Source organism: Eptatretus burgeri, chromosome 13 (assembly GCF_056783735.1).
Source record: "Eptatretus burgeri isolate ZD-2024b chromosome 13, Ebu_testis_v1, whole genome shotgun sequence".
NCBI lineage: Eukaryota > Metazoa > Chordata > Myxini > Myxiniformes > Myxinidae > Eptatretus > Eptatretus burgeri.
The window spans coordinates 31,502,377-31,516,741 of record NC_140973.1 but is presented as its reverse complement, the minus strand read 5'-3'; the positions used below and the strand labels follow the sequence as shown (position 1 = coordinate 31,516,741).

Sequence of the window (14,365 nt, the reverse complement as noted above, 5' to 3'; positions counted from 1 at the left end):
TAGTACAGGCATTTTAGCAGAAATATTTAGTCAACCTCCCACAAATTGCAACAAAAGCAAACTCAACACATTTTGATTTATGGATATGTCCTCAGTGACAGAAAAAGTCCTAAGGGATCCTCCGGGGGGAAAGTCCTGAAATCATGGAAATCCAATATGGCCGCCACCCGGCTTCGGGGAAAATGAGAAAATTGTAAAGATTGATATTTTAATATGTAAATATATGTTTTTCTGCATTCTAATTGTTTCTAGTTATGGTCAGTATATTGATATACAAGAATAATTATTAAAAAAGTGAAATGTATTGAGGGTAAAATAAAAAAAATGATAGCTTTTTTGTCCAAAAATGTCAATTTTTTGTCCCGAAAAAAAAAAATTTAACTGATACTGATTTTGGCTCCTGGACAAAAAAAAAAGAAATGTTGAAAACACAAGATGAAATCAAGTCTATGGCAATACAATATAATTATGTAAATCATTGAAACATGACAAAATTCACAATTCCACTCGGGGCAATCACATCTGCCTGACGAAGGTTTCAAAATGAAAATGAAAATTCGCATTAAACTCAGAAACTACATCCATTATAAACTTAGTATACATGTTGAGAAAAATCAAGCGTATTAAAGTTAGAACTCGACAATGTCGTCATCATCCTCATCATTGTCACATGGAGTGTGTGTGCAGCCAGAGCCCCTGCAGTTTCCACAAGCTGGAGTGCACTCAATGTTGTGCTTCTTGTATGTGCATCTCAACAAGGAGGTGCGATTGATGTTTAAATGATGAATGTGTTCATCATATATAATTTAGGTCCCTGATTTCAACCAGCCAATTATGTTTGAGGTCAACATAGACCAAACGGTCAACATTGGCCGAAGGTCAACAACTAAGGTGGTGTTTCTAAAATCCTCAAGTTTCATCCGATTGACTTGACATTTGAAGAGGATGTATAATGCAGGTCACTGAATTCAACGAACCAATTATTTTTGAGATTAACATGGACCAAAAGGTCAAAAACTAAGGTGGTATTTCTACAATCCTCAATTTTCATCCTATTCACTCGAAATTTGAAGAGGATTTGCAAATCAGGTCACTGAATTCAACCACCAATTATTTTGGAGGTTCACATAGGCCAAAATGTCAACAGAGGCAAAATTTCTAACATTGTCAATTTTCATCCGATTCACATGAAATTTGAAGAGAAGAGGCGTTCCACATTTGGTCATTGAATTCATCCACCAATTATTTTTGAGGTCAAATTTGCTTTGTCGATTTTGCAAGTGTTGTGCTCTGCACGACGTCTTCTTCTTTGTTGGTTTGTCTGTTTGTTTGTTTGTGTGCAGAACATTTCAAAAAGTTGTGGAAGTATTTGGATGAAATTTTGTGGACAGGTTGGGTGTTCAACAAAGGTGTTTGATAAGGATGAACTGATTTGAGTTTGATGAAGATCCGAATCCAGATCTAGATCTGATAATTTTTGAAGTGATTCTTCACCATTGAGAGATCGGTCCCAAAAACGATACATAGCATGATGTTTCAAAAAGTAGAAGACAGATTCGGATGACACTTGGTGGACATGTTGGGTGTGTGACAAGGAAGAATTGGTTTGATTTGGGTGAAAATCCGAATCTGGATTTGGATATGAGGGTTATTTAATTTTTAAGTGATTCTTCACCATTGAGAGATAGTGCCAAAAACGATACATAGCATGATATTTCAAAAATGTATTGGGCCCGATATGTTCTTGTGGATCAGGCAATACATGGCGGTGGTATCCGCTCTTCCGAGTGCCCTTCTAGTTTGACTTGTGTTTAGTTTGCTGATGCTTTGTAATCCTCTATCAATTTTGGTAACATTTTAGAGACTGCAGTAAGAACATATTGTTTTGATTACACATTCCAAGCTGTTTGTTTTGCCAAAAGAAACGACTGATGCCAAAAGAAATGCAACATTGGAAAATCCATGCACGTAAAAGCTTGTGAATTTGGGGGTTTGTGTTTTTGCTGATATTTTTCATGATTGAAATTGCTTGAAATTATATCAGAAAATCTTTTAACATTCGTCCGTTCATTCAGTCTTTTTATTGCTTGCAAGCTATAAATTCCATATCTTAGAGTGCCCTCTGAGATGTCTAGCCTGAGTTTAAATCTCGACCCAGCTATAAACTGTCACCTTGGTATTTGGCATGCTGGAAGATGTATCAAAGTGTGTGACGTCCATCCTATGGACTTTAAGCCAGAGGACCATCTACCAGCACTGATCGTTAGAAGATGTTCCAGATATCAGAGCATCTTTCATGAAGAATAGGAGAGTTTATCGCCGATACTTTCGATCAAATTCCAAATTCCTGCCTAAACTATGGGTATCAAGTACTCTCGTCTTCTTCAACAGATCTTCACATAAGATCTCACTGCCTACTATCATATACTGTGGTCCCACCTGGGCAGCAACTCATACACGATAAACATTCACATTTCAGGTTGTTCGCATGTGACATGAAAATAACCATCTTCAGCTCTGAATGGAAACTATGAATGGCATTAAAATGGAAGGGTCACTTGAGAGATCCTAAAACTAAACTGGTCGTTTAAGACTATTTTGAGTTGATTTTCATTTAAAAAATATTTCACACTCATCTTTGAAGAACAAAACTAATTTCATCAAACAAACATTCAGGATTTTTTTTTTTTGTCCCAAGGAGTGAATTCCAGATTATTGGAGAGGTTTAATTTTGTGTCCCTGGAGTGAACAGGTTTTTGTGTTTTCTCTCATCAATGACTTGCACTGTTGTAAGACATGGCGATGTGCCTGTAGACTTCTTTTGTACTTGTAGCAATACGTTTTGAATGCATGCCTAATGTGTCATATGTTGATACTTTTAATTCTTCCACCCAAATACAAATTTCTCAAGACAGTTTACAAATAAATTTCTGAAATAAAATGTCTAAATTTATTTTGCTCTTTTCTTGAAAATCTATCAAAGAAATTTGGAAAATATTTGTAACCTTTCAGGTTATCAGGGATTATATTGATGATCATCCGGTTATTGTATTGATATTTATCTTCTCAGGTCAGGAGAATTTTGTTTTTAATGTTTGAGACGGGCATTGGAAGGAGGGAGGAGGAAGAAATTTGGAAGGTCAGAATTTGGCATGATGCGCCCTACGTCATGCCTTCCTGTTTATGCTTTGCTCACCCTCAGGATAAATGCGGAGATCAGCTCTCTTTATCCACTGACCACTACTTGTGCACACTTTCTTCATTCTCAGCAATGGTTATCGTTGGGTCTCGTTCTTTCACTAAATCATGGCTCATCTGGGACGTGGTGCTCCAATGTTTTTGCATTTTTTTTCCAGGTATGACTCAGCTGGGTAAGCCATTTTGTTTTATCTGAAAATAGTTTGAGAGGGGAACATGGTTCAAGTTTAATTAAATATACAATGGAACAAACTGGTTGCTCAATAATGGATTTAAATTGATGAAATGGTGTTGTTTGCTAGAAAATCCTGATCAAGTGCAACTTTGAATTTTACCAAATGAGTCCAACACCTTTCCTGTTTAAAGCAGGGTTGGAAACGTGAAAAAAATGATTTCCTCATTTCTATTCTCTGTAAGGCTGCTAACAAGGTCAAGCACTGCACAGTAAAACTATCGATACAAATTCATGTTGGTTATTAATGTGGTTGTGGTTAGAGTGTCCTCTCTGAGTCTGGTCGCTCACGTGCCCTAGTCGAGTGATATCAAAGACTTCAAAAATGGGACATGCTGCTTCCTCTTTTGATGCTCAACATAAGGAGGACAGAGTATGGTTTATCCCCATGGGTTGGAATCCCACTACCTGGCAAGGGGGGGGGGATAATTTATCCTTCATTATGCTGTTGACTGCAGAGAAATGAGACGTCACAGCATGGCATCACCATCACCCAGAGTGTTCCTGGAAGTTTAAAAAAAATTGCCAAGTTCAGTGACAGCTCTTCCATGAGCTTTACACACTGTTTGAAAAAAAAAAGGGGGACTTGAGAAATTTTCTCTTTTTGTTTGCAAGATAAAGGTCTCCTCTGCTTCCTGCTTTTGCTTTCATGATTATGTTTTTGCTTGCGATGCTATTTTGCTCTGAGTATTTCATCTCCATTTACTGCATAATTCCATGTTTGTGTCATCTTTCTTTTCTCATCAACTTACTTCCTTCTCAAATAATTTGCTGTTTATCATGAATGTTTGGTTATGTTTGTTGGGTGGTCGGTCAAAAGAGCAATGGATAATTTACTCCAAGGCATCCATCCATCACGTTCGTACTTACCAAAATGACATCTTGATACTGGGGTGGATGACAAAGATGATTTACAGTCGGTCTGGACTTGGTGCTCAGGAGATTGCCCAATGCAGCTGCTTACGGACAAGTGAGCATATGTTCATGGCTCCAGAAGTGAGGTATATTGGACATAAAATTCACTCTAAGTGCCTGAATCCTCTGAATGACAAGATATGCCAATGCTGCAGCACCTACTATACACCCACCAATTTTACAGAGCTAAAAACTTATTTGGGGTTTTTGAACTTGTATGATAAATTTCTGCCCACTCACTCATCAAAGATTGGACATTTGCATCTTTTAGGGAGCAGCTCAACAGAAAGTTTTTGACAAGTTGAAGGAGCTGTTTGAGTTCTGCTGTATTCATACACTTTGATTGTACTAAACTGTTGTTGCTTTTTTTTTTACACAACGTACAGCAAGGGGGGCATGAGACAAGAGGGGCGGGAGTGGGAAGGACAAAATAGAGAGGAACAAAGACATTAGGAGATCTGTGAAATGGAGAGGGATGGGGCGGGGAACATGGGGAATACAAGATGGACATTACAGGGACTTTCAGGAACGAAAGCAGGGAATTTGAAGGAGGGGGGCTTAGGTGGTTTATCGGGGGTAGAAAAGATCAAGGATTTGGATGGGGGATTTGGATGATAAGAGGTGGTGGTGAACAGCTGTTTTGAAGACCTGGAGAGAAGAATGGGATTGAATAGAGTGAGGGAGTTTATTCCAAATGCGGGAAAAAGAGGAATGAAAGAGTGAAGGTGAGCAGTGGTTCGTGATTTTGGTAATTTTACCAGAAGGGGGTTGTTGGCGGACCTTGGGCGCCCTGCGGAAATGTGGTGAGGACAAATCACAGAGAGAGAGAGAGCAGGGGGGCGAGGCTGGAGAGGAGATGGAAGAAGACAGAAAGACCACCGACCAGCCTGCGGTGAGAGAGTGAGAGGCCCAAAGACTCAGCCTCATTGCGGGAGATGCCAATGATCCGAAATGCCTTGGTTTCCACAGCGTGAAGCCGAGAAAGGTGGGAGGCAGGAGCCCCAGCCCAGAGGGAAGAGCAGTACTCCATCAGGCTGCAGACAAAAGCTTTGTAAGTGGTCAGGAGCTCCGGTGGGCCAAGGAAGGACTTTGCACGACAGAGGATTCCCAGTCGGCGACTGGCTTTGGAGGCGAGGTTTGAAATGTGGCTTTCCCAGGAAAGGTCATGGCAGATAGTGAGACCCAGAAGCTTGAAAGAAAGGACTTCTTCCAGTGGATTGTTGAGAAAGTGGATTGGGGGGTTTTCTAAACGGTCCTTTCGGAGAGACATAGTGAAAGTGTGAGTGTGAGATTTGTCCGGATTGAAAGACATGTTCCACATGTTGGACCAGTTTGTGATTTTATCCAGATCTGCAGTGAGCGAAGAAGCTGCTGCTTGCCGGTCTGAGGGATGACAGATGGTACGGCAGAGGGTGGAGTCGTCGGCAAAGAGATATAGAAGATTTTCCAGAGAGTCAGAGAGATCATTGATGAAAACCAGAAAAAGAACAGGGCCCAGAACGCTACCTTGAGGAACTCCAGCCTGGACAGGAAGAGGGGATGAAAGAACTCCATTTAGGGCCACACGTTGACTGCGACAGGAGAGGAAGTCGGCGAGCCATGAGTGGAGATGGCCTTGGATGCTTTTGTGTGCCACCACACCTTTTGCTCATGTGGCAGTCTTGTTGTTTACTATTGATGGTGATGAGTGATGAATTGCGTGTGCTTTGAGGATGTCATGCCTACTGGAAAGAAATTGGTCACAGTTAGAGGTTCTGTCTGTGTTCCGGGGTGTGAAGACGTTTCATCCATATCTCTTGACATTAATTCATGGTCAACATTGACCACAAGCCTCTGGAGATTTTGCTTCGTTTTCTTCTTTCATGTGGTCCAATCAACAACCATTTAAGATGAAAAATCAGCAAATCTCAACCATTCTTGGGCCTGCTGATCAAGCTGTGCAAGAGCGTTCAAACCTCCTCCAAACTGGTGGATGGGACACTCTTCCACCAAGTGTTCTGTAGTTTGGGGCTCTCCACAATCATAGCTTACTGTGTCAACCAGGTTCCAAGTATACATGCAAGTCTTACAGAATCCAATACCTGTATGCTGTTGAGGTGACACCACTTCTTTCTTGGAAATCTGCAGCCAGCTGGAGAGAGGGAAATTGGCAGCAGATGCTGCAGTCCACCTTCAGGTTGCCTCTTTTTCCACTCAGAGAGTGGCAATGTTGTCTGCTGTCTGAGCTATCAGCCTCGATGTAAGACTGGGCTGCCCTGCTGAAAGGTTTCCGACTCTCGAGTCATTGAGTTTGCAGTGGTTCATACATCTTGTTATGCCTGGTGTTGACTTAATGATTAGTGTGGTGGGCTTGCGGTCCGAGGATCCTGAGTTCAAATCCCCCTTGTCTGTTGAATTAACACCAAGTGGGGTTGACTGCCTGTCATCCTTCCGAGGTTGGCAAAATGAGTGCCAGTTTGCTGGTATCCTGTGTCAGAGTGGTGACCCGTCCAGGATTGTGTCGGTGTTTCGCAAAGTGGGTTGACGTGCATGTTTCTTCCTCTTCTACTTCCACCTCAACCATTGAGAAACCCATGGCAGTACTCCACAGAGTGACTTCTGACCTTGGAGGACTTCATATCCTGGAACAGTATTAAGCATATTAAGTCACTCTGTACCACCCTACCTTCAATGGTTTGACAGATAAGGCAGTAAATATTGTCACATTTGGTTTGACCAAGATCAAGAGTGGAACTCTCACCATGAAACTGGATTGTGTATTTTTTAAGTCTCGAATTATATTCCTGTCAAAGACATTCCTGCAAAGTTACTCAATGCGTGTTAACTTAATGCTCCACTAGATCAAATTCATCGAATTGATCACATCCATTGTTTGCAGTTGTAGCCTTTTAAAGCTGTCCTTCAAATTTTCAACTGATTAAACCTAATTTCACTTTCCTGCAACTATATCGTACTCCTTTCTATCGATATACTAATAAATGTGTGTGTGTGTGTGTCTTCTCCATCACTCCAAAACCATGAAACCTAGCAGCCTGTAACTTTGTATGCACACTAAGGGAACTCCAAGGAAGTGCAGGAATGAAAATTGGGTGTTTCAGTTAATTAAAACACCCCTTTTGAAGATAATTAACGGCCTTATTCAATTATATCCTTTATCAGGCACATTCTCGGCCACCTCACTCTGAATGGGGTTGCAAGGCACATCCTGGGTTACCTCGCTGGGCTCTGAAGGCGCCATGTTATTTGGCCTGCTCAACCATACCTTGACTTGGAACAAGCCACAATAATTTCTGAATGATGAAGTTGTTTTTCTCACTTTCTTCACCCATATTATCGAATGCCTTGATCATCAAAGCTACAAATCGCTGGAAACATTCCAATGCTTATAAACGCCCAGAGACACCAGCGTTTGTGCCTTATTTCATTTCCACACATGCCATAACCTCGAGAATTTCTTAAACGAAGCAGATTACAAAATTTAAGCTCCAGAACGTAGCAGCACTTCCGACTGTTCAAGAAAGTCTTCATTTGTCTAATTCAGACATAGTTTGGACATTCAGACATAGTTATCGCTTGCAAAGCCAGCCGACCTTATCAACCATTTAATTGGAGTGCTTGCTTGAGTGCTTAAGCCGCCTGCCGAGCATCCTACAGTTGACAGTGGTACAGCTTATGTCCCGATTGGGATATACAGTCAGCAGTTGCTATAAGGTAGAGGTATATATATATATATATATATATATATATATATATATATATATATATATATATATATATATATATATATATATATATATATATATGTATTTGGATCTGTAATTTTGGGACTTTCCGCATTTGTATGTGTATGTCTGCATGCTTGGTTACAGGCGCCATTTGTGGAAAAGTTTCATCCCGTATCTTGGAGGTTTTAACTTTTATCCTCAGCAGCATATGAGCAATTACATTTTCCTTTGTCCTCATGAATGTTTCTAAAGCATTTGGTTATGCTTTATGACTTGGTGTGCTTTACAACGGTTATATGGTTTATTTTTGTGAGTTTCAAAGCAAAATACATGTGGGTATGTTCCTAAAGCATAGCATTTTCTGATAACTCCCCTAACTAACAACCCCTCACCCCCTCTTTGTCCCATCCTCGCTCGACCACCTCCTAATACTGTGCTTCCACACATCCCGCTCTCTTTCTGTCTTCGAACATATCTGGACGCTGGTTATGCCTGGATAGTCGTTACCTCCGCACATATCCAGATGGTGGAGACATTTGCACATATCCGAACGGTGGTTATCTCTGCATGTATCTGAATGGTGGTTATCTCCACACGTATCCAAATGGTGGTTATCTTCACATGAATCCGAACGGTGCTTATCTCTGCACATATCCGAACTGTGGTCATCTCCGCACATATCCAAACTGTGGTTATCTCCGCACATATCTGAATGGTGATTATCTCCGCACGTATATCAGGCAAAGCACTGAAAAAGCAAAGTGCAAGACCGGAAAGGAGGCGGTAGAAGACAGAGACACTACCGACCTGTCTGTGATGGCGAAGTGATAGACCCATGGACTCAGCTTCAGTGCGGGAGATTCCAATGATCAAATGTGAAGGCCTTGGTTTCTGCCGCATCAAGCTGAGCAATATGTGAGGTAAGGGAGCCAGCTCAGAGGGGATAGCAGTGCTCCATGAACCTGCGGATGAAGGCTTTGGAAGTGGATAAGATTCCAGGTTTACCAAGGAAGGACTTTGTTCGACAGAGGATGCCCAGTCGACAGCAGCTGGGTTTGGAGGCCAAATTTGAAATGCGGTTTACCCAAGAAAGATCATGAATGATAGTGAATCCCGGGAGTTTGAATGACTGAGCTTCCTCAAGAGGATTGTTAAGAAAGTTGAAAGGAGGGTTTGACAGACGGTCCTTTCAGAGAGAGAGAGAGAGAGAGAGAGAGAGAGATAGAGAGAGAGATAGAGAGAGAGAGAAAGAGAGAGAGAGAAAGAGAGAGAAAGAGAAAGAGAGAGAGAGGACGAGAGAGAGAGAGAGAGAGAGAGAGATAGAGATAGAGATAGAGATATAGATAGAGATAGAGATATAGATACAGATAGAGATAGAGATAGAGATAGAGATAGAGAGAGAGAGAGAGAGAGAGAGAGAGAGAGAGAGAGAGAGAGAGACAGAGAGAGAGAGAGATATATATATATATATATATATATATATATATATATATATATATATATTTGTCTGGATTGAAAGACGTGTTTGGCCAGTTTGTGATTTTTCTTTGTCAAGCTCTGAAGAGAGGGAAGAGGCTGTAGCCTGCTTGTCTGAAAGATAAGGGATGTCATGGTAGAGGGTGGAGTCAATAGCAAATAGATAAAGGGGAATTTCCAGAGAGTCGGAGAGATCATTTCGGAAGACCAGGAATAGGATCACTGGGCCCAGAACATTGCCTTGGGGCACGCCAGCCCTGACAGGGAGAGGAGATGAAAGGAATCCGTTGAGTGTCACATGTTAGCTCCGAGAGTAGAAGAAGTCAGTAAGCATGTATGGAGTTTCCCATGGATTTCATAGACAGAGAGTTTGGAGAGCAAGGCAGGATGCCAGACTGTATCAAAAGGACGAGATATGTCCAGAGAAACGGCCCTGATCTCTTGTGTGATATTGAGGGCCCCCATCCATTGTTCGGTGAGTCGAAGCAGCATGTCCAATGCATAGTGACCTTGGCTGTATCCAAATTGCTGATCTGAGATGAGATTGTTGGAGAAAAAGAAGGAATTCATATCAAATGTGATGATGGGTTCCATGACCATGCTGTTGACTGAAAGGAATCTGATATGTCTGTAGTTAAGGAGATCGCTTTTTGCACCTTTTTTATGTAGTGCATTCAGGATGTCTGATTTCCAAGTAGATGGAAGATGACATAGTGCAAATGATAGGGTGAAAGGGGCAGAGAGAGGATGTGGCAGAGCAGCAGGTTTTTAGGACATGTGAACTGATGCCATCCGGACCAGTTGCAGAGTCAGAGTCGAGGGTTGAAAGAACCTTCTCCACCTTCTCAGGAGCAAAAGACAGAGACAGAGTCCAGGAGCAGTTGGGTATGACAGGGAAGGGTGGTTACTGAGAGTGAGGGGTAGGGAACACAAGATTTGGTAGCAAACACAGAATAGAGGCATTCAGTCTTCTCACAAGCAGAGTCAGCTATGGCACCATTTGAAGAGAGGGAGGGGTTGGAAGAGGAACATACTCCAGAGACTGATCACAACATGTCACCAGGTTTAGAGGAGGGAGACAGGCTTAAAAGTTCATTCTTGAGTTTGGACAGATGTTGTTTTCTGGCTCTCCTGAAAATGGACACACACTTGTTGCAGACCCTTTGGAATGCACTAAGATTTCCTTCGGGCAGATTCGCCTTCCAGGAAGAGAAGGCAAGTTGTTTCAGAGAAACTGTCTCACCACAGGAATCGGTGTACCATGGGCATGAAGAATGATAAGACAATTGAAGATGAGATGGGATGAATCTGTGCGAGAGAGAGAGAGAGAGAGAGAGAGAGAGAGAGAGAGAGAGAGAGAGAGAGAGAGAGAGAGAGAGAGAGAGAGAGAGAGAGAGAGAGAGAGAGAGAGAGAGAGAGAGTTTCTGTGGAAGAATTTCCAGGCTGAGTTAACATCAGAGGTAGTACATATGGGAGATCAGTCTAAAAGAGAGATGGCTGCTTGCAGTCCCTGCAGTGAACTGTCAGACTCGCTGGCGCTGAGGCAGCTCTCTCCTTTCGATCTTTAGACCCCTTAATACCCTTATGGACTATTATATACTCCGATAGACTCTTTGGACCACTTTGACCCTTTAGACCTTTGCACCCTTTAGATACAGTGCCTGAGACCTTTTAGGCCTGTAGACTGATTCGACCCTTTATAGGCACACCACACAAACCTCTATAGAGTCTTGAATTATACAGACTATACTTTTTCAGCAAGTAATGTGCATTGTCCATAGGCTGGGTATTCCACAAGGGGGAACATAATTTGCATATTGGGTCAGTGAATTGGTTCCCCAATCAAAAACCTGGAAACATATTGTTTATTTGGATTTTGCAAGTATCGTGCTATGCATGACATCTTTGTTGTTTGTTTGTTCATTTGTCTGTGAGCAGGATATATCAAAAAGTTATGCACAGATTCAGATGAAACTTGGTAGACAGGTTGTGTGTGAGAGACAAGGACGAATTGATAAGATTTTGGTGAAGATCTGGATTCGGATAAAATAATTTTTTTTTAGTGATTCTTCAACATTGAAAGATAGGGCCAAAGCTTATATGTAGCATGATATTTAAAAAAAATATATTGAGAGATTTGGACGAACGGTGATGGAAAGGTTGGGTGTGCGAGAAGGACGAATTGATTAGATTTGAAGATTTAAGATTCTCACATCTCTTTTGAAGGTTTTGATTGTATATCTCATGGTTGGTCGAACTGAAAGTGAAATGGTTGTTCCACATCAATTACTGTCTTGTTCTCTCTTTGCTTTAACATTTAATGGGTGAGCAGGGGAATGTCACAGTTTAGGCTGTGCAGTTCAAGATGCCATCACATTCAGTAAACCCAACATTACGGGACATACTCCTATCCAGCCATCATTGAACAAACCAGAAGGAGGCTGCCCACGCAAATGGAAACTTTTCAACAATAAGGTGTGTTGTAGAGTGGTGTTATTTGCTTTTCAGTTATTCTAGTACATTTAAGGAGCCTAAGCTAGAGTACAATATTGTTATTTAATTCTTGATTTGAAAATACTGCACTTTCAAAATGACGTATGAATGCTTATGGGGCCTTTCACGCACGCACTGTGTGTGTGTTTTCAGCTACTCACTTCTGTGACAAGGCAATTTTTAAACTTACTCTTGCTATAGGGCGAAATATGTATTGAAATGAAAGTCTTTTTAACATAATTTTCAGCATTTAAACGAAAGAGTGGCAATTTTAGAGTGTTTAACCATAATTGGTCTGTTTCTGGATGCAAATCGGACTCGTGGAAAAAGAGGAATTATACGAGAAATATCCGTGGATGAGAGGTGTTGAGTTCCTACCATTTCCTGTAAATACAAGCCAGAACTTTAATGACAATGATCGACCTTATCCATCTTGCCCAAAACAGGCTGGGATTTGGAAAGTCATTATATATAAGGGGTCCAAATGGCATATTTTTTCCTCTACTTTGCCAAAAAGATTATGCAAACCTCTAATTAAATGTTACATCAGTGGATTTTCTGTTTAACAACATATTGTCACCTGGTCGTGATCACCCACCCTGCACTCAGATGACAACACACAGGAAGGTAGAAACTATACCCTAAATTACCGAGCTAGTTGAGACCTGGTCTCTAAGCTGTTGGAGTAACCAACCGATTTTACCGAGAATTAGTGAAACAGGACTCATGTCACAATGTTTGTAATATAACACTAACTCTTTATTTACAATTTACATAGTTTGCCCAAATTATCTTAAACCTATCCTGAACTAAGCAACAGTTCACCAAAACGTGTCAGCACAATCTCTGAATAATGAAACCAGTGCACAACAGTCTGTGTGTGAACACGTAAAGATATAATGTTGTATGTAGCAAGCATGTGATTGATGATTTCAATTTGTTACTGTGAGCAGGCAGTCAAGGCAGTCACAACTAACTTTAATAAAGCGTTGTCTGGTCGACATGATTCTGAAGTGAGAAGCAGAGAAAACCACAGATATTTCACCACAATTATAAAGTAATTATAAAGCAATTATTAAACAGAGGACAAAGCTGTAACAGAAGTTCACTTGTAATGCAGTGTTACTAGAAAGCTGTGCTTTGTGAAGTGACTCTGTGCAACTATAGCCGTTTGGATTTATGATGTCAGTGTCGCCCTGGGAAACACTTTCACCTTGTGGCTGGGAAAAACCAATGCGATGAATGACCCAATAGGAAGTCGTGAGCATTGCAGAAACAGCACATCCCAATCAAGGATGCTCCAAATAGCCATCAAAGCTGAGGCTCTGAAAAACATGCCCTTGCTTCTGACTCTCCACATCTTGTTTTTACAAGCTTGTTTTTAAATATTTTACAAGCTGAGTCCCTCACATCTCATCTGCCAAACATACAGATGCCGACGTCTCGAAGGCCATCATATGCTTCGGTGTGGTGACACTTGCTTGCACAAATCCCTTCCCTGCCACTTTGCTGTGCTATTGTCTAACGATGGCTGATTCTGACCATGATGAGTTTTTAGCTATTACTATCAACCGAGCTTGCATTTTGCTACTCTTTATTCAATGAACATTGCAAATACTGCACTACAATTCTGTTGCCACATCCCATCCCCTACCCCTCCAAACCCCATCATAATATTGTTTCCTTCTATGGTCAGTGTTATCTAGTGCATACGGAGAGAAAAGATTACAAGGGTTGGGGAACTGCACGGGAGTCATGCAAGGAAAAGGGAGGAGATCTCGTTTCCATCACAAACGCGGCTGAGCAGAGTGAGTGCTTTTACTTTTCTACTCAAACCTGTCTACAACGACCACCCAAGTGACAGGTGGCCTTTCTATTCACATCCTGTGTTGGCGATTTGGTTTTTATTTCAAAGGAACATTGTATCAATATAGGTATGCATCATTAAATTTCACTTCAATCTTCTTCAACTTGGTCTCAAATCTTTACATTACACTTGGATGTTTTGATCGGTATTTCATGGAGAGGTGAGGATGTATTTATTTTACTTTTTAGTAAGTGTGAAACCTGTACAGCCATTCCTTGATTTACATAATTCCATTTATCCGAACCCTATTTTCCCATTGACTTCTATCATATAATTGAAGAAGCATTCCTATGGGGAGGGGGAGGGTCGTTTTTCAGCCTCTTCAAACTGCCTCAACACGTCAAAAATAAACCTCTACAAAAGAAACCAAAACAACGAAAATTGGAGCATTGCAGAGAAAGATATCATTCTCTTCTGCAAAGTGTATCCAATCCCTGAGTAGTGGGGAATGCACGGCGA

The 14,365-nt window shown here is 41.2% G+C and overlaps 1 protein-coding gene across 1 annotated transcript in view; it reads left to right on the top strand.

Annotated features, from left to right (window-relative positions):
• The first annotated feature begins 3,213 nt into the window (after positions 1–3,213).
• Positions 3,214–14,365, top strand: part of LOC147014185 (macrophage mannose receptor 1-like) — an 88,712-nt gene continuing 77,560 nt past the window's right edge. Inside the window, exons 1-3 of the mRNA XM_085851940.1 lie at positions 3,214–3,371; positions 11,879–12,021; positions 13,736–13,847. Coding sequence (XP_085708066.1) covers positions 3,272–3,371; positions 11,879–12,021; positions 13,736–13,847 — 355 coding nt within the window. The 5' untranslated portion in view covers positions 3,214–3,271. The remainder of the gene's footprint in view (positions 3,372–11,878; positions 12,022–13,735; positions 13,848–14,365) is intronic.